The sequence below is a fragment of the Anser brachyrhynchus genome, assembly GCF_964034855.1.
Source record: "Anser brachyrhynchus genome assembly, chromosome: 8".
Classification (NCBI taxonomy): domain Eukaryota; kingdom Metazoa; phylum Chordata; class Aves; order Anseriformes; family Anatidae; genus Anser; species Anser brachyrhynchus.
In genome coordinates this window covers 10179814-10206528 of record NC_137702.1, presented here as the reverse complement: position 1 = coordinate 10206528, position 26715 = coordinate 10179814, and the positions used below count along the sequence as shown (strand labels likewise).

The window sequence follows — 26715 nt, the reverse complement described above, 5'->3', positions numbered from 1 at the left end:
CATCAAAATCCTGGTAGAACTTAACTTTTTCTGATGACCTGTTTTGGTCAAAGGAAGTCTCAATAGAAACATGTTCATTACCTTTGTGAACCTACACTTAAGGCAGAAAAGATACATTGGCCCAAGTTACTAAGAGTTCACAAATACTTAAACATCTAGGTTTTCTACTGGGAAGCAGACATACATTTCTGACTTTACATCAGATAGTAAAACAAAGCTCAATATCACGATCACATGAAAAACGCAGGACAGAGATATATTCATAAAACCTACATCTTTAGAAGTTATTAGCCAGGAAAAGAGAAACCAGATACGCTGATAAAGACAGAATTAATGAGTTTACAGCAACATACTGAAACCATTAAAACACTGTGTCGAGAATCTCAGTTTTCCTACTCTGGAAAATAGATTGATAGAACAGACCTCTAGCGATCCAAATTCCTGGAAAACTTCTTCTTAACTGCCCTATCAAGCAATAATAAGCCTCCTGGTTACGCCAAGTACTGCTACAAAATAGTGTTGGAAAGCTTTTTCACTAAAAGGTAATATACGCAGCAGCTACCAGGAAATACAATTACCAAGTAAGATTGAACATAAGATTCCCATTTCTGAGCTCGTCCCAGGTGAGATTCCAAGTTCTGCGGGTAGGAAGCTGACATGCTGGCCCGGTGCAGCTGAGATTATTCCTGTTGGCTAGACGCACTGTCTCCAGAGCCAAAATGTGCTTGTAGGTGAACTTCAGCATGCTGTCTTGTCGGCCAAGGGTTACACTTCCTATAAACATTTCTAGCTGGAAGCAGCTTCAATGAGCCAGCTATCCGCAGAAGAGGAGATCACTTGCAGATATAAGGAAGCTTATTTTCAAGACAGAACATCTGGCCTTATCAGAGAAGCTGAATCACTTCCAAAGTCATAACTAGCAGTTGGAAAAGTTCCCCCAGAAGCTGCAAATACATGAAGGATGCTATTCGAGTCCACCCTTAGTACAGTGCAGAACATTTCCACCACGAAAAGCTTTCTAACAAGTGTCAGTGATGTTCCCACGTTGGAAAGCTCTGCTTCTGAAAGCAAGGTTATTCCTCAATCTGCAGTACCTGTCCTCCTAGACAGGAGGAACAAAGCAGTGTCCTGGACATTTTTCAGTCTGCTAGGGCAGTTACCTGAAGGGCTTCCCACTCAGTTAGGCTGCAGGGGAGAAAATTCTAGACAGATGGGGGAGACAAAAAACTGTAGCCTGTGTCCAACCTTTGCCTCCTTGGGAAATCAAATAAAACTAATATCCAGATTAAACAGCCGTTTTGGACATCTAGACGTCAAACATGTGCTTTCCATTAAAAGAACTTCACCAAGACATGTACCTGCTCTGTGGATAAACCTAGATCAGCGACAGTCGAACATAAACTGATGCCCAGGTGAAAGAATTCAGGGAGTTCAGGATAACATTATAAATAAGAAACAAACCAAACACACCAATGCAAAAGTCTCTCATACAAAATCAGTAATATAGAGAGAAACAAGGTCAAGAGACAGATGCTTCCTTCACTATACTATTGATGAAGAAGGAAGAGTAAGTAAGAATATTAAGTATGTATTAAAACCTTCCTTAATGTTTTATGCACCATTTTAGTCAGCAAATATATTTCAAGTTTTCTACACTTGCGTTTTGATTTAAGACAGAGGTAAGGCGTTTCATCTATTACACACAACACAGGCTCTCTGTTTATTCTATTACACACAACAAAGGTTCTCTTCTGTTGTGTACAGCATTTCTAAAACACTCTTTTGTGATACCTGCATCACATAGAGAAAAGTAAAAATATTTTTTCCTTTCTGTTACACTGCTGTCTGATACAAGACAAATGATGCTAAAAGACAAAAGCCATTCTTCTACCTACTGGAACAAAGTCAATCACAATTTCACAAAAAGGAGGGTTTGACAGGGGGAAATTGCATCAGAAAAGGGTATTGTTTTCCCAGGGTGCTAGATCTGTCTGAAAGTAGCTAACAGAAAATTCTCCTTGAAGGAAGTCCGCATAATATGCGCACTACCTTCTTATTTTGTTTTGTTTGCGTGCGTGCACAGAAAGTAGATTTAATCAATGAGTCAATCTGCCTGCACGCTCACTGCCAAACGCAGCAATATCTCCAAGTGCTCCCACGAGAGCACTTTAGCCATGAGCTAAGGCTTTCTGCATACAGACTGTTTTAAATGAGGTCCCTACGGTACAGCTTAAATAAAGAAGCATTTTTTCAGGAAAACAGTAGTGATATTAAAAACTGAAATTCTATCTCAAAGCTGAAGATACGCTAATTTAAGAGACAGCACAGGGGACAGAGAATCTGTTAGCACACCACTTCATTTCTGAAGAGGAAAACACACCTGTAAGACATTATCAGAATGTAAAGGTATTAGTATCAGAATGAAAAGGTATCAGGTCTCCCAGTCTAAAGCCTAGGAGACAAGGGCAGATTTCTGGAGTCCTTTCCAGCCCTCTTTTCTTCTTTTGGTTTAGCTAAAAACTCATGACCACGGAGCAGCACCAGCATTCAGAGAAGCAGCAATGTGCTGAAAAGCTTTTACATACATCAGCCTTGGTAGCAAATCTAACTCTAGCCTTGTACAGCATTGCACTCTAAGTGGGACACAAACGAATAAGGAAGTGAAGAAATGCTCTGGTTCCCCTACCCCCAGCTATTACAGCCCTATCATGCATCAGCCGCTCCATATTAACGTGGCTGTAGTAAACATCACATGGTGTAAAACCAGAACTCCAGCTCACTCTTCCATTCCTGCTCTTACCATCTGTTTTGAGGTAAGATGTGATAAGCCAGGCTGCCAGAAAGCAGCACATCCCCACACCCAGGGGAAGGAGAGGTGCTGAGCAGAGACAAAAAAGCTTTTTAGTCCTTCAGCTTGCATGCAGGAATGAGATGGAGAAAGGAGATGATGCAAGATGGGGCTGACAGTAGAAACAGTTCAGAGCACCCCATGAACACCACTAGTCTGCTTTTGCTCCATCCACTCCTAAAATGTCCTTAATTTGATCCCTGGGGGATACAAAGAACAAGAAAAGCAGCTCTTTCTTACTTAGTTTCTGATCGCCAAGACGATGACTGAATAAGAAATACAATACTACAGTTAACATCTACTCTCCCTCTGTAATCACATCTACTAATAGAAATAGGAAGCAGAGAGGGAGACCAGAAAACCTCCAAATCCCCTTACTTTTTACCATTCAGTGCAGCTGCGAGAGCTTCTATTCCAAAACATCCTTAACAAAGAGGTTCCATTTTTGCCAAAATAAACCCGTTAGCGGAGGCTAGTTTCTCCCTTTTTCTAATGTACTTTGCATCAAGAATTTTTTTAACAGATTTACTCTCTCTATATATATATATTTGACCACAAGAACCTTTGTGATGCAACCACAGGGATGATACACTTACAGGAACTTGGAAGTGAAAACTAAGTGAAAACTAAGCTCTTCACTGTCTTCTGAAGAACACAACTGGATGAAGAAGAAGAATGGCTGGCCAAATGTAGAATTTGAGCACAAAAACATTGAAATGAGAGTGGCGATACTGAAAGTTAGCCTTGCAACTCTGTGCCAAGCAACACAAGTTATTTTTAAAGCTTAAATAACCAGACCAATATTTCATCAAGTATTAGAAGCAGAGGAACTGGAATACCTTGACACAACTCTGCCTCCTAAAGAAGTACAGAAGTGTCTAGGTCACTAAGGTAAAACACAATCCTACCTCTAGCCAGTCTCCGTAGTGCTAAGGAATGGAAAAAAGTCAGACTAATTCAGATACCAGACTGGTGTTTGTAGGCTGGGAAAACGAAAAAGCTCAAAAGGCATCTGGAACTGCGAAAATGGGATGATATAGATAGCACAGAAGCAAAAGCAGTCTCAAATAATCAGCAGTATTAATTATTCACTTCAGTGCAATTAATGGCAAAAACACAAGAATCTTTGCAGTAACAGCTTGAAATTAATTGCAGGCACGTTGGAATGGATAGCTAGTAAAAGTTTGCAATGCACTATGGAGCACTGCCAAAGGGGATTTTTATTTTCTTTTTATTACACAATGGATAATAATGATCCTTGGCTACCAAATAACACTAGAACGAGGAATCTTTTCTCTATGTCATATCACTTCGCCCTTATAAAGCAGAGAAGAATTCTATGTCAAAGACAGATTCGTTTACAGATTTTAAGGTACTAAACCATCAGGATGTTCAAAAACATAACCCCACCCAGTTTAAGGAAGGTTTCAGTACACCAAAATAAACAAATCATTGCCAAATCTGACACTTACTTTCTAAAGTATTAACTGACTGAACCACGCGTGTTGAAATAGGCTGAAAGCAGATTTTAGATACCATAAAGCCAGTATCTATCCCGCGTCATAATCTGACAAGACATTTGGTAGGAGAGAGTCTCACAGCTCTCTGGCCTGCTGGAGTGAACCATTGCTCAATGTGACCTAAACATTTCAGTCTAAGAATCCACCAGTACCCTGACTGGCAAAGAGCAGCAGGACTGATGGAAAGTAACTTGTTCACAGTGTAAGTTAGCAGTAAGTAGTCCTAGAGCTTAGAGAAGATGAAGAAGCTCACAAGTAAATATTACATAAAATCATTGAGATCACACTCAATGCAAGATCCAGTAGAAAGTGGAATTTATGCATTAGAACTTCTTGGAAGAGGATCATTCCCTTTAAAACTAACACAAGTTTATAATTTCTAAAAATAATAAAGAAACATGCCGTTACAGACCATTTTCCCAGTGACCTCTTAGCAGTACTTTATTGCTCTTACTTGATAACACCATGGTTTTAGCTTTCAGCACTTTACTATGCAAGTATATGATTATGAAATATTTTTAATGTTTTTAAGGTGGGAAATGGGTCCTAAGCTAATTTTTATAAAACTAGAAGAAGCACCAATAATTTACAGGTTCCTGAAACATACACATAGATGTACATACATACACACATATGCACACGCATACAGAGGCAGATAATATTTAGAAAGGGAGAAACTGTCAACTAACATGAAGGGACTGGAAATACTACAGCGAGTGATTTTAAACCAAAAAATAAAGTGAAACATAACTAAAAACAGAAAACACCAAGTTATGTGATAGAGGAAGGTTTTTACTGTGTATTATTATTATTCAATAGAAGAATAAAACTAAGTTCTCATTTGCATTTTCTGTAGCAATGTCCTTGCTGCCTGCAAGGAGCATACTTACATTAGACAATTTTTTTTTTAAATACTTGAGAATCAACTCTCCTTGAAGAAGCCTCAGATCAGGCAATTCACAAAGCAAGTGCTGTTTATGCTTCAAAACAGTTATGCCACAATAAGACATACCTTTCAACATATGACATTTATTCCTTATGCATTCACTCACAACTGCTTAGTTGAACACAGATAATCCTGTGTAATAACTGAGAGATCAAATAGAATTCCTTTTCAGCTTCACCCATAAATCGATACATTAGTGGTCTTTCTTCAGGACCATCTGTGCAACACCACTGATTTCAAATTATTCAGAGACTCTGAGGCCAGAAGACACCAGTATATCATCAATATGATCTCTTAGAGGTAAGGCCTTTAAATTTCAACAATTACTCAGAACTGAGTACTCTTAACTCTTGTTCTCAGCAACACCTGTGTAACTTCATTCAAGGGGGACAGGGCTAAATTAAGCTGCAAGTGAATGCGTTTTTGCCTGTTAAACCATCCCTTTCCTACCTTCCTTCATCCCAGCCTAAATTAAATTAAATATTTTATTTTGAATAGAGTAGTAAAGCGTTGTTTTGTTTTTGTTTTTGTTTTTTAAATAAAGATCTACAAACCACTAAGTTGATAAAGCAACTTTGAAATGTACTGAATTTATGATTCTGACAATGCCAATCCAATGAAGTTCTTTCCACAAAGCTTACTAAAGAACACTTGTATCAGCCCACCAGGATTATACATCGTGTATCTAAGGGTTCTGAGAGAAAAGGAGTGGTGGATAGATATAAGAAAAGTAAAGAACCTGAAAACTAAAATTCCAGTTATCTCACATCATTAAAAAAATAAATAGAAGAGCAAGGATAGTTGCTGAGAACTCATCTCACTTTGGAGCAGAAAAAACAGAAAAATTTCTGATTAGAGGCAGATTACTACAACACTCAGATCACTATATACTGTGACCAGTAAAATCACTACAGTTTTACTATGAGTAAAAATTCTCTACCTTCTCAGGGTTTTTTGTTTGTTTTTAGAAAAAACAGAACAGACTCATAAATACTGAAGGAAGGAAACAAGTTGTTACACATCAGTTGATGAAGACTGAGCCAGAATTTCAAGGATCAGAGAAGCTAATTATAAAGATGTTCTAGGAATCAGTACTATATCTGTACTATTTAACAGTCTTGTAAAAAAGAAGAAATTGAAGTTCACTGTGTCTCCAAAAGTTTTCAGAAAGCTGTACTGCCTGGACTATCAACGTAACCACAAATCATGTGAATGGTGATAAATTTGCAATCATTTAAGTTCATGAAGAGAAGTCCATTTCACTCTTCATATCATTGTACTGTTTCATCAGAAAATAACGTGGAAACTTGTTTTTCTCTGAAGTTACTTATCACTAGTAAACTCAAGATACCAAAATCATGTGAATTTTCTGTTTGCTCAAGTCTTTTCTTTCTCTCTTCTTCCTACTCCACTTCTCCCATTAGGATAGCAGCTGTTAGAAACTGTTCCTAACACATTCATAGATACAGATATACAAAAAAAAATGGAAATAGAAAAGCTCTGCTAAAGACAACCTATCTCCACACAATTCAGAAAAAGCAGTATACCTTAAGATGTTTGGATGTGAGAGTCTATTCATAAGTTGAACCTCTTTCAGCATGTTTGCTCTGTTGCTGTTCAGTGTGTTCATCTTCAAAGCCATGACCTGGTCTGAAGTTCTGTGTCTTACCTGCAAGATACAAGCAAAAAATGTTAACAACATGTCCTAGCAACAGGAAATTGGACATTGCCTTTATAAGACAGCACCTCATCATCATAGTACATGTGAAGGAAGCCATTTACTTGCTCAGGGAAAGAAAGTTCCCTACTCCAAGTCCTATGAATCTCACCTCCTTCCCGTCCATATCCTTCTTTTCCCATAGCAGTGTCTAGCTTCATTGCTCACAGAATGTGGAGGGCCTGCCTTACATACAGCTACAGGGCCGATTTCAGAGGCAGTCAAGGTTTACTTCTTGACTAGGACCACGAGCCAGATTATACACTCAGTGGAGAGAAGGCATTCACACCAACCTGCACTGCAAAGCAGAGATGTTACTGGACATGGTATCACCTAGTCTAGGACGTTCAGTAGTGGCTGCGGAGTGCCAACACAAAAAAGGTTTCTCTAGCAGCTGTGCAGAACCAGCACACCATTCAGAGTCAGCTTCCCCAGTCAGAAATGCGTGAATGCAGCCACTTCTAACCTGGTACCCTCAAACCAGCCTATTCGTCACCAGCAAACAGGCAAACGTTATGTAGATGTGCTACTATTAGAAAGAACTTGTCATGATAGCGTAAGGCAAACAGCAAAGACTGCGCAAGCTGAAAAACAGCCCACAGGCTTTTTCTCCTGCTTCTCCCCTGCCCATGCACACGAGCTTCTCAGCTAGCTCACCCACAGCCACACAGTAATCCCAGGGTAATAAGGATCAGAGAAAGGAGGGGGAAAAGGATGTAGAAACCAGCACCAAGAGCAGAAACCAGCAGCAAGTTCACGAGCATGGGGCTTTTCCTTTCAGTGGCAATACCGGCTTTAAAAAAAACCTGGTTGAACTACAGCTTTAGTGTGTTATAACAAGATAATCCAGAATTCTTCTGTGTATAACCTGTCCTGCCTGTTTGGCATTCTTGTTAGTTTTAAGCAGGATGATTGCATGTTAAGTTGATGCGGGTTAGTGTTACTGGTCAGGTTTCTTGTGTCTATTGTGTGCTTTCATTTATTTTTAATTTTATGCAGCTTTTGCATACTGAGCCAGTCTGAATGAACAAGCTGAGCCGGAGAGGTCAACTTCTTTATGCAGACATTTTTAAATACCTATTTTAGTTATACTTTAGTTTTATTAGCTGTAATGCTTTGGCTGGGGAACAAAAATGAAAAAAAAGCTTGCACGGACTTAAGAAAGGAAGATTTGTTCTATCGATGCAAACAAATTAGAATAAGGACAATTTAAAAGCTTTCAATCTATACATAACAGCTCTATCAGCTCAAGGAACACTTCCTCTGGGAGGAGGGTGAGGAATCCTGAGTGTTGTGGTAGAGCAATTTGGGTTTGCAGTGAATGGGAAAGAATTTGAAGGAGCTTAACTCCTATGGGCAGGGAGCTGTTCGGAACAGGACTCCTTCAGAAATCAGCTTTCCACTAACACAGAAGCTTCAGGGTCTGCCAACAAGGAATGAATAGAGGTAGAAGGTGAGCAGGAACTTGGACGGAGTGTGGTCTCGAACAATATTTGCTTTCTCATTTACTCCACTAGCTACCTCTTAATTTCTTGCCCATTTCTATAATTCACTCCATTCCCTGCCAAAACGTCAAGTCCTTTCGCCTCTGCTCTTAGGTAAAAGTAGAGCCTATCCTATAGCAGGACCTTCTTCCTTGTTCTTTGCCTTTTCCTTGGTTTGGCCTCTTCTTGAGCTAGGGAAACCTCAGAAAAGGGGATGGGTAAGTTTTTGGAGCACTGTCCTGCGTGCTTCCTGGATTTTCAGGTCTGACAGGCAAGAGGAAGTGGTCAGCAATTGCTTCTCAAAGGACCGGCTGTCCGCAGCACTAATGCCTTGCCCAGAGAAAACCGAGCAGTTTTTGCAAAGGACATTTTTCATCCTTCACTTCGGAAGGATATTCCTGAAGTCTTTTCAGTCTTGATAGACTGAACTGGGTTCTGTAGTGAGCTTGGATGGATTTTGTTTTTGTAAAATCAATTTGACCACGCTCAGAATAGCTCAGATTACTAGCATCTGAGCATGTTAACAGATTTCTGAGAGGCACCCTACACTGTGCTGAACGTGGGAGAGCAGGGACTCGTCCTCTCACACTAGCTACCATTTGAGTTAGGAGGGAAAAGCAGAGCTGAAGGCAGAAAGGCTTCTTCTCAAGAGGTCAATTCCCAATACAGTGAATAAAAATCAGATGACAGTTTATACATCATGGAACACACTATTAGTCACTTAGAATACACGAGGATAATTGTGTTCTCTGTTCTGAAGCAGAGCTGGCAAACAGCATTTGCACAGCACGAACGGACTGCCAAGAGGAACAGGCAGGTCCTACCTCTAAGGACACGCTCCAGATCATCTGAGCTGTCAGCCCTTCTTTACAGCAGCTGTCAGGTACGCTACCCCGTGCACCTACTTACCTGTCAGTCATACTCTAGACAAAATTTGGGTCTCTATTGGCATTCCTTGCCAAAACCCCACCAAACAATCTTTAATCTTTTATCTCCTGTCAGGCCTCTTTTGTGTGCATGAAAGCATGGAAATGGTATTTCACCCACAAGACAGCTCCAGAAGGGAAACTCGTAAAGATTTTAGAAGTGTTACCGATCAAATTTAGTATTTGTTTATAGGGCATTTTGCCTCAGTGCATGTCTGTACCCTCAACATAAGCAGGGATCCCTAGCGGTTTGCTGTAAAACTGTCAAAGCTGTTGACATTATTATTAATTAGAGTTCCTTGCATATGAGATCAAGTAACCTTTCAGTGATGTCTGGATGATCGTGTCTGTGCTTGGAAATATTCTAACAATCCTACAGCTGCCTTCCCATGTTGCTCTGCACCCTGTTCTGACTCCAGCCTGCTTACCTATATGCCTCCATCTCAGAGGTCACAGTAACCAGATATTGCCTCCCTCTTTTATTGCTGTCAGGCAGTTAAAGTGTCCCTTTGCACTCTGATTCTCCGAGGATCAAAGTGTTTTGTAAGTACTTGGACCCGGCTACAGCTAGCTGCATGGCCTGCCTGGTCTCTCCGTCTTCAAACCACGTTCTAGTCTTGGACCTTCTTATCTTCCTCTGAAGAAATGAGGTAGGTAGAGGAAGTCACAGCTCCAGGTAGAGAAACGGGAACATACTTGAAAGAATCATAACAGTGACTGAGCAGGGCTCACATTCAAAGGAATTAGTCACTATGTAGATGTTCTACCCAGTTCACACAGGGAATTATCCTGCAAAAGTTGGGATTTTTAATTTTCTGCTTGCTACAAGGTTCTTTGTTATTAATAAACCCTAAATATCACTTAAATAACTGTTTATTAGCTAATAGGTATACCAGAGCTTTCTTAAAATCCAAACGTTTATATTACTTCCACTCTTTGCCTGTGCTGAAGCTGTGGGAAAGACTGATTTCATCTTTCTCAAGGCTTTTGTGACATTTACTAATAACTGTACGCTTCCAGCTGTCCTTAGAATGAGTTTCTGAAGATCATTTCCCAATATTGAGGTTACAAATATGCCAATACAACTTTAAGGTTTGTCCTTAGTTTTCCACTGTATTTTCATTATTTTTCAGCCATGTAACATTGGTCTGGAAGTACTTTATCACTGTTACTTTCCAAAAGTGCATTTATTTGTTTTCCAGTTTTTCCTTACCCTCCTCTCCTCTGGTATCCAGCCTCATCGCTTAATTACATTTACAGACCTTTACTTACACAGTCTGTTACCCAGAATCAGGTTGCTTCCCCCAGTCTATCACCCACAACAATTTTTCAAACATCCTGTTACACACCTTAACCTTCACCTGGCCATTTCATCTTCACCCTTCTTGCCACATGTCTGAAGTACCACTTTACTAACCATTTTACTACAGTAACCTTCTCTCGTCCATATATATGACATTCCCTGAGCTTGCTTCCTGTTTGAGCTCGTTGTATTACCCACAAGAATCCTGCACACGTTCTTATTACTTACACTGACTCACCATCCTTCTGTTCACCAATTCAAATGTTTCCTGCACACTCAACCTTCACATTAATGATAGATGATAGCAGGTGGTGTAGACATATAAAAAGCTATGTGAGTTGTTCTCTTTTCTCTAACAGTCTTTAAGTGTCTTCACCTGATTTGCCTCCATTTTCTCTTGCAGTGCCAGGAGATGAAGGTATTACCTTGGTTAGCCTTTTAGGTCATTTGCACTTCCTATGCTATACAGTATAACTGTGATTGACCAAGTTCACAAAAAAGCTGGTGAGATGCAGGAGACTATAAAAATTATTATTAAAAAGAGAATACATCATAGGACATTAAATGACAGGGAAACAGTCCTGAAGCAGACCAGCATTTGGCCCTCATGCAAGACCTATCTCAAGAATAATTGACTTCCTTGCTGTGACAGCAGAAGGAACCTTGAAAAAGTTAGGGTCAGCTGCATTTTATTCAAGTCCCACAGTCAAGCCATCAAGTCACCACCTTCCCATGGACATATAGTCATACCTTGGAGATGAATGTATTACAAAAATGCATAAACTCTGATTGAGGAAAATTCCCTTTAATTGAGAAGATAAACCTGTTCTTCAGGTCAGATCTCACTCATATCCTCATGTTAGTGATGGCAATATCATGTCAAGTCTCACATCAGTAGAAAAATCTGTAGTGACAGATAGAAGCTTAAAGAAATACATCAGTCTAGATAACATTAAGCTGCTGTGTTGATGCTAGGGACCAAGACTGGGTTGTGGCTCTTTTCATAGTGGTATAGCATGTCACTACACTAACTTCTTGTAGCAAGAGAGAAACACGCCAAGTGTAACAAAGCCTTGCCAAACAAAACTAGTCGACATGTGTTACATGAGTTTAGCACAGGTTCAGAAGATAGAGAGGAACTACACAAAAAATAAATCAATACATTTTAAAAGCCTGATGGTAATTGTAACTACATTCATTTTTAGTATGAGAAAAAAAAAATGAGACACACAGAAGGTTGCAGCTTTTACCATTTCCCTTTAGTACAAAGGCTTGGAATTGGTCATTAAACAAAGATCCTGTAACTTCAGTAACTTCTAACATCACCGATTCAGCAGAGTAACAAGATCAATTACTACAGCATATTCCACACCTACGGCCAAATGAGTTCTCCATTTTTTTTGCCAAACAAAAGTGAACTTATAATTAGTAAGTAGTACAGCTGTTACTTTATAAATCCATTTGTGTGTGCCAAAACCCCTTCATTTTTCTTTTGTATTTTGTCTTACTTCATTGCCCGCTGTAATGTAGAACCAGGGCCCAGAATACAGCGTTCATTTATTTTAAACAAACCATTTGCTGATAGGAATCTGCCTGTATCTCTGCCGCTAACTTGATCTCAAGCAAATCAAAGGCAAAAAAGAAACCACAGTCTTATTTTGAGAGAAAGCACAAATGAATCTGAGGACTATTGTTCCACGGTTTGAGATCAGATGTAAACAGGCACAGCCAGGGTGGAGAAACTGACTGATTTTGTGGCCCGTTCAGCAGAATGTAACCATATAAAATTCCCTTCGCAATCCAGAACAAAGCTCATTCATGGACCCATTGCTTAATTGCTGGACAAAAAACAGAAGAGCCTTAATTTTAATTTTTTTTTTAAGCTATACCACAACCTGACTATGTAGTTCACATACGTAGTTCCATACCAAGTACAAAGTCAATGTCAGAAAAAGAAATACTGAGTTAGAAGCACAGACCTAGGAGCTCATTCTTCTTCATTTTTAACGTCAGCTACCTTGTCAGCTCATTGAATAACCCTGAGCATGCAACTTAAATTCCATACGTACATTCCCTCTTTAGCTCTTTAAGTCTATAATATGGAGGTGATAAAGCTATTTATGAGCCAGGGAAATCTGACATCTGCAAATGTCAAACATCCAAAGATAATACATAATGAGATACTGTATCTGTGTGTCCTTATTCTCCTATTTCTTTTTTTAATACTGATGATTAAATATTTCCTATGTTACTATGGTTTTATCCTGTGCAAAATGTGACGATATTTGCATGATCTGCAGATGATTTTTAAGCAAGAACACTTCACGTTAAGTTCTCCTGGCAGGTAACTGCACCTTAAGTATTTTCTAATATATTAACAGTTTGGTACCAAACATGCAATCCCCCACTGTACCAGGGATATCATCATCACCATTCAAATGCATTTGTTGATTTTGTTTTAAAAATCTGCATGGGAACCTTGAGAGAAAGTTTTATTATGGTCAGAAATAGCTTCCTTACACTTCCTTCATAAATCTGTCAAATAAATGTTACTCATGCATGAGTAAGGAGGTCAGTCTCACATTTGTGCAGAGCCTGCTTGCATGCAGCTATTGCTGCTATAATCAGTCACAGCACTAGGACTTGACCACAAATAAGAGAGGATGGAGTATAAAGGAGCTACATTTTGCTTACTTGAAGATACTTACGGTTTTATAAATTGCTACAACTCTGAGGCCATAGCCAAAAAATTAGAGCTCTTAGTAATTTCTTGTTACTTCAGCCTTCATGGAACTGCTTTTCTCAAGCATTAAGTTCTCTTAGAAAAGGAAAAAAAACTAATTAAATATTCCAGGCAATTTCTTAAGTGTCTCCTCATTGTCAGCAATGGCTAAGAATCACAGGAACTGGATTTGCAGGACTCAAATCAAGCCAGCTGATGTGAAAGGTACTATGTTATCCATACTGTCAGCCATGGATCAGTTAACAAAACAATATCTCCATACTGACTACTCAAAGCAATGTTCCACAGCTCTGTCCTCTCCTCACACCCTGACCTCGTCCACTAAGAGCAGCAAACAGCAGGCGCCCACGCCCCAGCCAGAAGCAGCTCACACACACAGCACAGACGGATCGCCATCACACACAGCGACATCCATCACTCCTGTGAAGTGTTTAATTCCACCCCACCACCCACCCAATGCCAGGAAAACAAGCGTTCAGAGAGGTGTGTCACAACGGTCTAGGGGATGCAGCCCGTTCCCTAGGCTCAGCCATGTTAAGGCTGGACACAGGCCAGCGCAGTTATTTGAAGAACAGTAAATCAGCACCTGTCTCCTGGTATCAGCAATGAATGAGCTTACACAAACGTGCATGTTTGCCAGCTGGCAAAACAGAAAATCCCAGAGCTGCCAACCCAGCACATCTCCGTACAGAACAGAAAACTAAACAGACCATTTAACTGCGCTGGAGAAATTATGATATTCCGCTATATTTTTCAAAGATCTTTTTCTTCAATAGAGAAGTTGGCTGATCAAAGCAGGGAAGATGAAATGTAGTGTATGCAAACTCTTTTCCCCCCACGTTTGTTAATTTGCTTCACTTGGTACAATTTTAGACCTTACTTGTAGTGATGCCAAGTAGGACTGCAGGAAAGAGTATTATAGAAATAATATTTTCAAAAATTTCTTAGAATTTTCCAACAGCACTACAAAAGGCAAGGCTTACATTAGGTCTACTACCCAGTGACATCTTTGAGGTTATTAAAATGTTATTGTAACATATATATGATTGTTACATATATATATATATATCTTAAGACTTCTAGTCATAAAATAGATGAATCAATCAATCAAAACAAGGCTTATGTCAGACAAGTCAAACATGAACTAGCCCTCTGTTTTTAGCCTTTCAAAGCAATCTCAATTTTAACAAACATAAGAGCACGAGTGCCCTGCAAGTGAGACAGGAAATTCTAAAATTAATGACACTCACACCTGAACAGAGATGAAGGCTCTTGAGTATTTTGCCCATTTTTGTAATCCCTAGGGAATAATTATGCAGGTGAGGTTTTTAAGTGATACATTAGTGATCCATCAGAGTAAGGCCTATTTACTTCACCCTGCCTATGTGCTAAAAGCATTGGCTAATTAAGTGAGAAGGACTGGGATGACAGCATTTTGGCAGCTCAATAATCAAAAAATCACTAGCAAGAGGAAAGCAACTGTCTGCGTGGTTACCACACAAAACATCTTGGCAGTTGCTAAAAGGTTTCCCAAAGGCTGATACTTCACACAGCATGAGACGAATAATCCTTCTCAGTATTTATGCCTCATCTCAGTTCCAGAATGCTGCTTCTTCCTACTCCTGACAAATATCAGAGTAGGAAGAGAATGATTAGAGGCACCCAGCTGATACAATTCAAGAGCTTGAGGTTTCAAGGTTACTCTAGCCATCTTGGCCAGTTCACGTAATATAGTGACTGTATTCCCACGCAAACGATTAGTGGTGTGTTTTAACACTATAGTTTCACATAAGAGGCCTTAAGCCCCATTTATCTTGCTTCTGTCATCCTAAGAGTTTCCTCCACTGATCAAAAGGGGAAGATTTTTTAGCTTAAATCTAAATCCTTCTGAAATAAGAAGCAAGACCACGAGGCATGTGTGGACAAGATCTGCTGTTTTACTAAGAGGTATCACATCGCCCAGGGCGGGAGGCAGCAACTGCAATGTCTCTAACTCACTGTGACAGAATGAAGGAAGAAATTTAGAAGAGGAACACCACACCTGAGTGAGGTACTGCTCAAATGGATGTCACTTCTCAAAACTCACAAGGTATACTCCTCATGCCTACAAACACAAGGATTAGATCTGAGTTTCCTACTTGTTTCCTTATTTCTCTACTCATTTTCCAATATACAAGGACTTCTGACGCTACATGGCATAAGCAGACCCAGAAAAATCTCATTTTGCCTGATGTAGCAACACCAATCTAGAGGAAGAAAAATATATTAAAAAGATTTGTTTAGACCAGTAGCTTCCAAATTTGGTGACCATAGACTGTTGGTAGCTGTAAGCATCTCAACTCTTGGCCATGCTTAATCAAGAACACTCTTAAAAACGAGGATGGCTCCAAACATCACCAACGAATCTAACAGGAGAGAGCAGACAATTCTGGTTAGGCGAGACTGTTCCCACAGCCACTTAACGTTTCAGAATAGGCATAATTCTCATTACAGCTAATAGCCATTGGGCCTTGTTATGCCTTTTTCCTCAAACAAAGGGATAAGAAAAAGGCATTGTTTGAGAAATCTGTTTTCTCATTATAAGACTGTTTATGCACCGTAATGACATTTTTATACACTGACTAGGTTAAGCTTGAAATGATTAATTGAACCACTTTTCCAGTTATTAGACACTGTTTATATTCTTTTTTTCCCCCGATGTATTGGCACCATGTTCTACAGTTCCCCAGCTTAAGAAAACTCAAATATCTGATGCTGAAAAAGTATTTACATACAACTAGGCAGTTTCCTACAAATACTTTATAGGGTAACTAAAATAAAATACCTTTTAAGCCTATCAAATGGTCCCACAAATATCAAGAATACTGTGTGATCTCACCTCTAGTATTTTACGCAGCTTTTGAAGAGCACCTACGTTTGGCTCAGGGCTCCGAACAGGCTGGTAATTCCAGAGGCAACTGAAGAGGATCCCTTCTTAGTACAAACCTTACACTGAATGCTCAAAACAGCGTATTGGAAAATGAGAGAACTTTGAAACTGAAGTAAAAAGGACAAAGCATGAGATAGATTTGAGGTATCTTGTGAAATTTCACATTATCAGCTGACTTCTATGCCAATGCTGCCGCTTCAGAGTATTTTTATCCAGAATACCAGAAATGCTTCCTTATGATTCAGTTTCAGAAAAAAAAAAGCCAACCTAGGCAACAAATTAACTGTGCAAGATACATATTCAAGCTTGCAGGGTTTCTACAGCCTATTAATCCAGAAAGATATTCTAACTTTTAAATTGACAGTGTTACTATTTCAATCCTTAATACAAAGTGGCAATCATTTTAAGTAGAGCATGAAGAAAGTTCCTACAGATGACAGAAAGTAAGTCTTAGAGACCCATTTATATGACGTTTAGTGTTGCTACAGTCATAACTCTGTTAACACAGTGCATATGTGAACTTGTAATACATCTCTAGACTTGCAGTGCCATAATAAGTTTTCTTTTTGTCATCAGCAACATACTGGAGATAATTGCACTTAATTTTTCCTAGAAACTAATTTTTGTCTATTAGGCATAATTCCTCTCTGCATATTTGGCTTATGTCAAGCTTGGCATTTATATTGCTATTTAGACCTTCCTCCTATGCTGTACATCTTCATGTTTTTCTTTGCATTTGTGAAATCAAAAGCATAGGGTTGGAAAAGACTTCATGCCATCTAGTTCTTCATCCCTCTATATCCCAGGCCAAAAAGAGCTTCGCCTGTCATTCCTCATGGACATCTGCTTAAACCACTCTTTAAAGCTGATAGTAGAGACTACTGCAACAGAAGATGCTAACTCACAGGTATCTGAAGAACTAATTTAACTGAAGCGAGAGAGGAATGGTTGCATCACAAGCCACACCGGACTGAAAAACTTCCAGAAGTATATTAAGCTACTCCGGTTTCCCATGAAGACATGCACATAACACCTCCTTCAACTGGTTGAGCTGGGAGAGCAGGAGTCCTTGGCAGAGGGATGGTAAAAACCTACAGAGGAAGTGAAAAAGCAGCTGGGAGACCTGCTTTCCATCATCTGTATGAGCTTTCTTCATACTTTACTTACAACAGCTACCATAAAGAAAACCAACAGACTTCCTGTCTTCCTCTACATAAGAATTCTTCCTGTCTCCCTCTACATAGAATAAAAAATAAAAAAGCATTCTGCACAGTTAAGTTCCTGGAGATACTAATGCCAACTTGAAGAATGTAACTTTGGCTTGAAGTCTGGTAGCAAAGCCTCAAAGTCACTAAAATTGTTCAAAAGTAAAAGCCAGAGTTGTACTAAGAGCCAAATTCAACCTTTCACTTGGTATATTAACAAATAAATAACCCTTTTTGCATTGCCAGTGTTTATGTTGAAAGTTCTGAAATAATAACCAACAGGGTGTGTTAGGACTAAAAAAACTCCTGTGGCTGGAATGCTCAGAACCTCCTTGATTTATGCTGACATTTAATTCACTTCCCCCCTTAAAAGAATTCAGGGCTACCGAAAGGTATTGGTTTGACAGCCCTGAAGACCTGACATCCCTTTTACGCAGCAAACAGGTGCACACAGAGGCAGCAGGGAGCAGCTCAAGCGGTCCTGGGAGCGTGCTGGGGACTTGTCCTGCAGCAGGGGACCCCCTCCAGCAATGGGAGGGAGCTCTGTACCAGCTCTATTCCTGGCCATCCTGCTGAGCCCGGCAATAACACACAGACCTGCATTTAGATTTAAAACATGCTGACAATTCATATATTGCATGTCTGATAATCTGTCAAAACCCGAGTTAATGAAGACTCCGGTTCTGGAGAGTGTTACCTGCAGACTCTGAGCCACTGGTTTCCAATCCCTTCTCCAACAGAGTTTGTCTGAGCATGGGCTGAAAGCCAACCGGCAGCACCTTCGTTATGAATTCAGCTTCTGTTGCCCGTTTTTTCTGCCCTTTCTTCATGTCTTTTTTTTTTTTTTTAATAGTCATCCTCTCCTTTTAATCTAAACTGGCGTTCTCTTTTCCACAGACTCATTTATAAAACTACTCAAATAGCTCCCTTCTTCCTTCCACACATTCACAGACATTTTAGTCTTGGAAGAAGGCCTCTGTTGACATGATAAACCATTAAATGCCACAGGAAAACTGAACCCTCTGTCAGTAAGGAGTTGCTTTTAGAGCCAAGAAGCAAACAGACATGACCAGCTGTAGAAACAACTGAAACTAGGAAGTCCTAGCTATAAAAGGATAGTTTAATAATAATAATATTAAATAATAACAAAAACATGGCCTGGCTACACCAAAGGAGGTTCCAGAATCCCCTATAATGGAAGTTTTAAGGACAGGCTGAAAATATCTGCCAAGAACAGAGCACATGTACTTGAGCATGGCTCAGCTAAGGAGACTACAGTAGTTCTAATAAACAGAGCTCGGAAAGGATGTTAATTTAAAATTTGGTGATCCAATTTATTAAAGTCATTGTATAAAATGACAAGTCTTACAATAGCTATATACATAAACACACAGACTTCTGCAAGACATCCGACTTTGTGCCATAAGCTGCTGTAAGTAGGTTAAATATGAGTGATAGCTCAAGCTACAGCCGTGCACAACAAAGCAGCATGAAATGGGGAAGTTTCTACCGAGCTTCCAGAGGAACTGAGCTAGGCCTCGTGTTACTCAATGCTGTGTTCACTTCCAGCTCACTGATGACAGCTACCACTGAGATAAATTCAAATCCTAAGTTTGTGGCATTGTCCTGTTCTCGTTATTTCACTACGTAGGGAAGGACATGTCACGCCTCAGGCGCATCTGAGCAAAAACCAACACACCCAAATAAAAAATTTCACTAGAAACAAAGACTGAAGGCTGTACGTACAGAGCAGGAGATCCATGTCCAGTGAGCAGCAACATGAAGATGTATGTAGGAGTCCCATAAAACAAAAAACACAACATAAGTTTTGTGTTACGATAACAAGCGTTCGTGTTGTAAAGAGTGTGGCAAAGCAAAAGGCTAGTTTGGACATGTCATTGTTAAGAACAAAACTAGGGCACTCAGTTTTATGCCCACTTTAAAAAGAAAAATACGTTGGAGAAGATGTTGGAAAGACTTAAACCTCTATTGCAAAAGCAAGGTTAATCTCAGGGCAGGAAAAAAAACACAAATTTGGACTACGTAACACATCAAAAGGGTCAAAATATAACTTGATAACGCACATTTTTTTTTTACAGTGAGGAAGGTAGAGGTACTAAAGACTCCAGCCCAGCCAAGAAACACTAACAATGACTGGGCAGACTAACAGGCCCAAGAGACTTCACAACAGGGAGATTAAACACTAAGCACTGGAATCATTCATATTGCTTTTGAGGTCTTCAGTTCAGAATTGAAGAAAAGCAAACCCTGTATTGTATGTCACGCCAGCGTGCTTTAGACAAAATACCAGTTACTGCTAAAACATAATGACCTTTGATTACGTGGCAGTAGGTATAGATCATCTAATATGCTTTCTAAGCTTTAACTGCTTAAGAAGTACATGATGCCTTCCTTCATTTTCAAACATCCAGTTTAACCATAAGACATAATGGGTAAAGCCTAACATGAAAATAGATATTCATGTCAGACAAAATAGACTTTTTTTTTGGTCAAGCGGCCTGTAACCTTTGTCTCTCAACCTTTGTTTCTGAAGTCCTACGAGTAAATCCATCATTCACCCCATTCTACAGTTCTTACTTTGCATTGTTTATTCTAGATAGCAAGTTCTGTCAAACTTAGTTCAAAGGCCAAAAGAGGAAAGTGACTACTGCTCAACATCAAACTCCGCACTGGACTCTTCCTCACGGCCTGAAAATTATAGACAGAGATGTCAATCAAGAAAAATAGCAATCAAGTCATAAAACACAAAAAAAAAATACAGCTCTGAATCTCACTTTTGGGAAAGCCATATAGTAGGATCTCTCAGATTTACCACAGTCATGTTCCAGAGTCCAAGCCCACCAGCATGACGACGTGCCTTACAGCCATAGCATCCAAAGTGCTACAAAACATGAATTGTACTGGGTAATGTCCATCATAGGTAACAGAACTACCAGCTGAGTACATTACCATACTAGTTAGTATTTTATAAAAAAGAATTATATATGAGTGTTCTTCACAACCCTGAAGCACAAAAAGGCATTTAACCCTGTGGGGATTAGTAGGTGAAATTTGCTGCACAAATGCAAAAATGGGAAAACTGTGTAGCCTGAAGTTCTGCAGAAAGGATCTCGAGTTATAGGGGAGCACAAAACCCATTGCTTGGTGCTTTCAGTAACAGCCCGGGAAGGCCACAGTATGTAAGCCAAAACAGGAGGGCTGATTTCCATCTCAAACATTTTTTGGAGACACCCATGCTCATCTGCTTAATGTTTCAGCTCTAAAAGGTCGTTAATTTTGCATTACATCTCATACATTTTATATTCACATACTTTTCTTTGCTCATACACTATTAAACAACTTTTTTTAAAAGGTATTATGCACCTTTTCCACTGCTCACATGAGCAACTTTCCCAGGCATATGCTTAAGATACAAATGATATTGACTTAATTGCTTTGAATATTTCATAAGATCAGATTATTTTTTCTCTGACAATTAATTTCTAATAGTAGCTCGCTCAACTCCTACGAGGTTAAAAGCATGATTCAAGGTGGTCAAGACTGTGGCCTGGTTGACCTGAGTTCTGTCTTCAACTTTGCTCTCTGCTTATCCCAAAGATAATCAGAGGTTAGACTAGCTTCAACAGTTTTCTCAGAGCGCGTTCCCTGACAAAAACAAATTACTTTTCTCCCTGTTATATGCTATCTCCCTGGCTATTGGAGGGGGGAGCTTTCAACAGGCAAGCCCATCATTATGACAGCAGTGAAGTAGCCCCGCACAACAGAATTAGAGTGACACAGATTATTTTGCTCCTGTTTTTGGAATTATCTTCTGATAATACTGCTAATTAGATGGCCAAGCATACTTAAAACAGGAGAACTATCCGCAGTGAAATAACTTTAGTATCCAGGACTGCCCAGGACAAAACCAAGCGTTCTTCCCTGGACATCAGAAGACTTCACCATGCTTCTTGTAACAGTCAAAAAACTCAAATTCTCCAGTGACCACACCTGTACAGCAACACAAACTTCCCAACATGCAAACACAAGCAACCTTGAACCTGTACAATTCTCTGCTGGATCTATGATCCCTGTACAGACAAAAAATAAACTGCAAAAAAGTCCTCTTTTAGCATTCAAAGTACCAAAAGTATTTCCAGTCTCTCTCAGAAGTTCAGCTACGGAATACAGAGCCAACAAGAACCCCTGAAGGAACCTGAATATTTATTACTGGCTTTGAAGCAGAAGATCTATGTGAATGGAGGATCACAGATTTTAGTCTGACTGCTGTTCCTACACATGCGGTTAACATTTATTATAAAATATCTCCTTACACTGTATTTAGTTTCAGCACGATCTCCCCCACAATTACTTATAGCTCCATCAGTCTTTACTAGTCTTCCCAGCTAAGAATTTAAAGATTTTGGATCACGGCTGGGAAATGAACATTTACAAAAACAGCCTTTGCCTAGTTCAATCTAAGAGCAAACATCAATGTTCTGCACTTGCCATCGAAAACTAAAACAGGAAACAGTCAGTTGGCTGACTTAAACTAGGCTACTGGTCTTTGATAAAGTTCCGCTTTTCTAAAGTCATTTCTACAATATTCAGCATTCAGGTGAATTCAAATTGCTACAATGACAGCAAACAAAAATCAAAAGGCTAGTGTAATATTTCATGCTGAATAAACCACAAAGCTTCGTTTGTGTGAGTAAAGGTGCCCTAGAAATGCTATAAAAACATTCATAGGATATGCAACCATTAACATATACACACACCGATGCTATAATGTATTCATATTCCCAAATTAAGAGAAGGCAATTTCTATCCACTCTGAAAGATTGTATTAAAAAAGGAGTCTCCGCAGAAAAGGATTGAAGGGAACAAATCACTGAAAACAATTGTCAGTTGTGTAGCAAAAGAAAAATCCCAAACCCTCAAAACAGTGCAAGTATTCTTTGTTAAATCACATGAGCAAACCTGATGCATGATGCTCACTAAACAATAGACAAATACATAATTGAAAAAGCTCTGGTGACATTTTTTTCTGAGATACCTTTCACTAATTTAAAGGGAAAGCTTCATTGCTTTGCAAAGTTACTTATGCAGCGAGTTTAGAACTATCAAGGATTCTTCTCAAGTTCAATCGCTTACCAGGGAGCCTGCAGATCAGACTGAACTTTGACTGTGTCAAACCACGAGGCTTCCTTTCCTGGAAGCACATCAAGGTTCTTGCATGAAATCTGATCATCAGCACAGTCAGATTAATGACAGAAGTGGTCAGGCTGATAAACTAGCAAAACAGAAACCTGCCTAAATAAGTGTGGAACCACATCTAAGACAAGGTTGTAATGCATTCTCACCCGTTTGTGCCAAAAGCGAAGGGAGAACCTTTTTTTGAAACTGATGTGAAAGAAAAGGCTTTATCACTCGTTGTTTCCCTGCAGGAGGTCTGTAGCTGTTTCTAGAAAAACAGACACTAGACACCCAGATTACTACCAGCTCTTAGAGTAATGCTGCTGATTGCTGACTCACCCCAAAAGGTGCCTAGCTTAGTTCTGCTGAAAATGGGAATGGCAGGGGAAAGCTGTTCAAAAGTTAGCGGACTCCTTTATGCACAGGAAGGTAAATCAGGTATCAAGGATTTCTCTCAACCAACAGTTCTCAAATAAATGCGTACCTCTGTATGCCACTACCTACCTGAAACAAGTGCTCTCTTAAAATAAGATATTCTTAATAAATCAATAACTATGTATGATAGAAAGTTATATTCTCTTTTAACCATTTCCCCACCCACTCACTCACTTTCATTTCCTAATGATCGGCAATACCGTACCTTTCTGCTGGATATGCAAGCATCTTGCCTCAGGGCACTTTTCCATGATGTTCCTCACCAATGTACGGTAGAAAGTTACTTATTTCACCCAGTAAATCTGTTCACACATGCAGCTGTTTGACTACAACACTTTCTGAAGTCCCAACATACAAAACTTTCTTTCAAAAGAAAGAAAAGGGACTTCAGAAATAAAAACTTGTGTTAGGGGAAATTAAATTTCCATATACCTAGGTAAAGAAAAAAAAATTTTGGAGTAACTTGCCTTCACACAAGAGGACATATACATACAGAGATGGGAATGCCTTTGAGCATTAAAACAGCAAAAATAATTTTCCTTTTCTAATTCACATATCTATTCACAGCAGTAAAGCTGGATAAAACGTTTCTTAGTTTAAATTCTTAAAGATCACATTAAGTATCATGGAATGGACAGAATATACCGTGAGATATTTTCTGGCATTTCACTGAAATGGAAATAAGTTGGAGAGCGAGTTCATTTAAAGCCAGGAACTAAGGCAAGGAAACAAGTTATTTTTTGCAGTGCCTGAAAGCCTAGAAGTCAACTCAATGTTGACTCAGCTCCTCTACAATAGACCTTAGCAGAACAGTCAAGACATAAGAAATGCTACTGTAAAACTGGAACTTCCTGTACGGTGTCACAAATTGCTTTTCCGTGTCCTTAACCACTTTTCAGATATTGTAGCAGCAAGTCACTGACAATCTCTGATTTTCTTATTCCTATTATTTACTATGAAGCAATCTCTGACTATTTGAGTTAGAGGTATGGCATAACAAGAAGCAAAGGAAATAGAGAACAGTAGCTGAATGTATTGTAGCTGCAGTGCAACACATTTTGTTGTTTCAAACTCAGTAACTATGTGTAGATCTCCTAACACTGGCACATCTTGAGTTGAGTCAAAAAACTGGCAAAGGAGTAAGAACAATCTCACAAACTTAATAATTGAGCTACATTAAAGACATCCAAACTTAAATATGAGGGAACCAAATAGCCACTGGGGTTTAATACACTACACAAACACAGAAATATGTGGCAGGGACCAAAGATAAACCAGTTATTTTCTAGCTCATGTTATTTCTCACAAATAGCCTCTGCAACTCCCCAAGTAACTTACAAATGATAAAAAAACAGCTGGAAGAGGGACAAAGGAAATAACTGGAGTCCTGCAAGTTCTTCATCACTTAAGTAAAGCCAATACAATAACAGCTAACTTCAGTGAAAGAAGCACTTCTGTTGATGCTCTTATACTTCTCAGCACCAAACACAAAACAATCAACATGAAGGGAAGAACAAAACACACACCTTGAACACCTCCGAGAAGAAACCAGAGCCGATTTTCTCACATGTGAAGTCATCAAGACGGGTTAGTCTGGAAAAGGCACTTATCAGGGCTCTGTACGAAGAGGTCCAAACTCTTCCGATCTGGGATGCAGTCCCATCTCCTCCAGTGCCACCGTCAAAGTCCTCAGCGCGCTCCAAGCGTGGTGGAAATCCTGCTATTGAATTCCGCTTACTTCGGTCCATTTTGAAAACAGGCTTTTCTTCTGCTAAGGGAGGACTTCTCACATCTTAGGTACTTTGCTGTCTTCTCTACTCTTGTTGGAAGCTAAAACACAAGAAATTGAGATGGTCATTATTATAAAAATATCTAATCATGTTTGATAGGACTCCAACACAACCAGTGTAAGGGAATAAGAAAAGCAGAAGATATCTTTGGTGTAAAAAAACAAAACACACACACAACCAACCACTCAGTAGCACTAAAAAAGATAGACAATCCAATGAATTTTTCCTTTAGAGTCCTGGAAATATTCTATAGTCTGGCTATTAAGAAATCAATAGGTTTCGAGCTCAAAACTTTAAATGATAACAAAGGGCTTTCACACACACACTATTTAAGTTCTGGTTGCTATAGCAAACAATTAAGTAGTAGGAAATCCACAAAATGTTATTTTCTATGCTACTTCGGTAGCAGCTGGTGACCAATCTAGTGCTATTGCAAGAAACCATTCAACATTAGGGGCTGAACAAAAGATGCCTCACTATAAAAAACAGATCAACTTTCAGTTGACTTATTAGCTGTCAATAACAGTAGCTGAAGCACCCAAAGCTTTGTGTTTGTTTTTTTTTTAAACTTCCACCTATGAATGTTCCAAGACCAATTTCTTAACTAGTAAAAACACAAGTCTATACCCGCTAAAGATCTAGTCCCCAAATTTGTGAAAATGATCAACAATCCTGCTACAAAAACAAAGGCTTCTTGTACGAAACTGCCAGAACAATTCTCTACGCACACAATTTTAAAGCTATATTAATTTCAGTTCAACTGCAAACACAGGAAATAAGATACATTTGCCAAGTACGAAGGGGGAAAAAAGAGAAAAAACAACACTGAGGGAATTTTTTTTCTCTGTGTAAGAGGATGATGAAGTAATCAGGATGACTCTGGAGCCCATCAAATCCAACTTGGATTGGCAAACCTGACAGGTGGCCTACTTTTTTTTTTTCCCTTTAAACCTTAGAGTCAGGAGGTTATTCATCTTTTCCACACTTAACTGTTCATTTACAGCGATTCAGTGAAGCCCCTACAAAACCTGAACAAAGTGGGCACTCACAAGGAGGATTTTTTTTTTTGAGGGTGAATGAAAAACTGGAAGGGGAAGGCAAACTTTTTTTTTATATAAAGTGGTAGACAAAATAATCACAAAGCAGGGAGCAGATGAGGCACTTATACTTGTATGTACACAGATGTACAAAACCTGAACAATACACTAAATTTGAAGAGCATCTCAAAAACAGAGGCACACCAGCTGTCCTCTGAATACACAGCAGCCCTGCTATACACATCTTGTATGCAGCGTATCCTTCAGAGATGCTGTGCCAACCCGTCAGAAAGACACAGCCCTTCCCTGCCTTCAGAATTAGCTCTGTTGGATTGCATGGAATTAATTTGAGGTTGTCCTCTCCGAGAAGAAACAAAAACTTTTCCCCCCCAAGGCCTGTGCTGGTGTTTATTTCAAGTATCTTACAACTCACCTCTCTGAATGAGGGTTGGGTTGGGGGGGACAGTATAGGAGAGCCTTACGAGGACCTGGTTAAGAAAATTTAATCTCTACCAAATCCCACATTGCGGCATTCCTACAAAACTTTATGTGCAGACTCCCCCGTGCGTGAGCTTCCTGCACTTCTCAGATGCTAGTACTACATCATCTAACGTTATAGCGTGGCCGACTGCCACA

General features: G+C 39.4%; 1 protein-coding gene across 2 annotated transcripts in view; it reads right to left on the bottom strand.

Annotated features, from left to right (window-relative positions):
- Positions 1-26715, bottom strand: part of TESK2 (testis associated actin remodelling kinase 2) — a 77233-nt gene that overhangs the window by 44601 nt on the left and 5917 nt on the right. For both annotated transcript variants that reach the window (XM_080602232.1, XM_080602233.1), the window contains exons 2-3: positions 24779-25082; positions 6862-6983 (exon numbers count right to left, since the gene is read on the bottom strand). In XM_080602232.1, the coding sequence (XP_080458358.1) occupies positions 6862-6983; positions 24779-25000 (344 nt within the window). In that variant the 5' untranslated portion in view covers positions 25001-25082. The remainder of the gene's footprint in view (positions 1-6861; positions 6984-24778; positions 25083-26715) is intronic.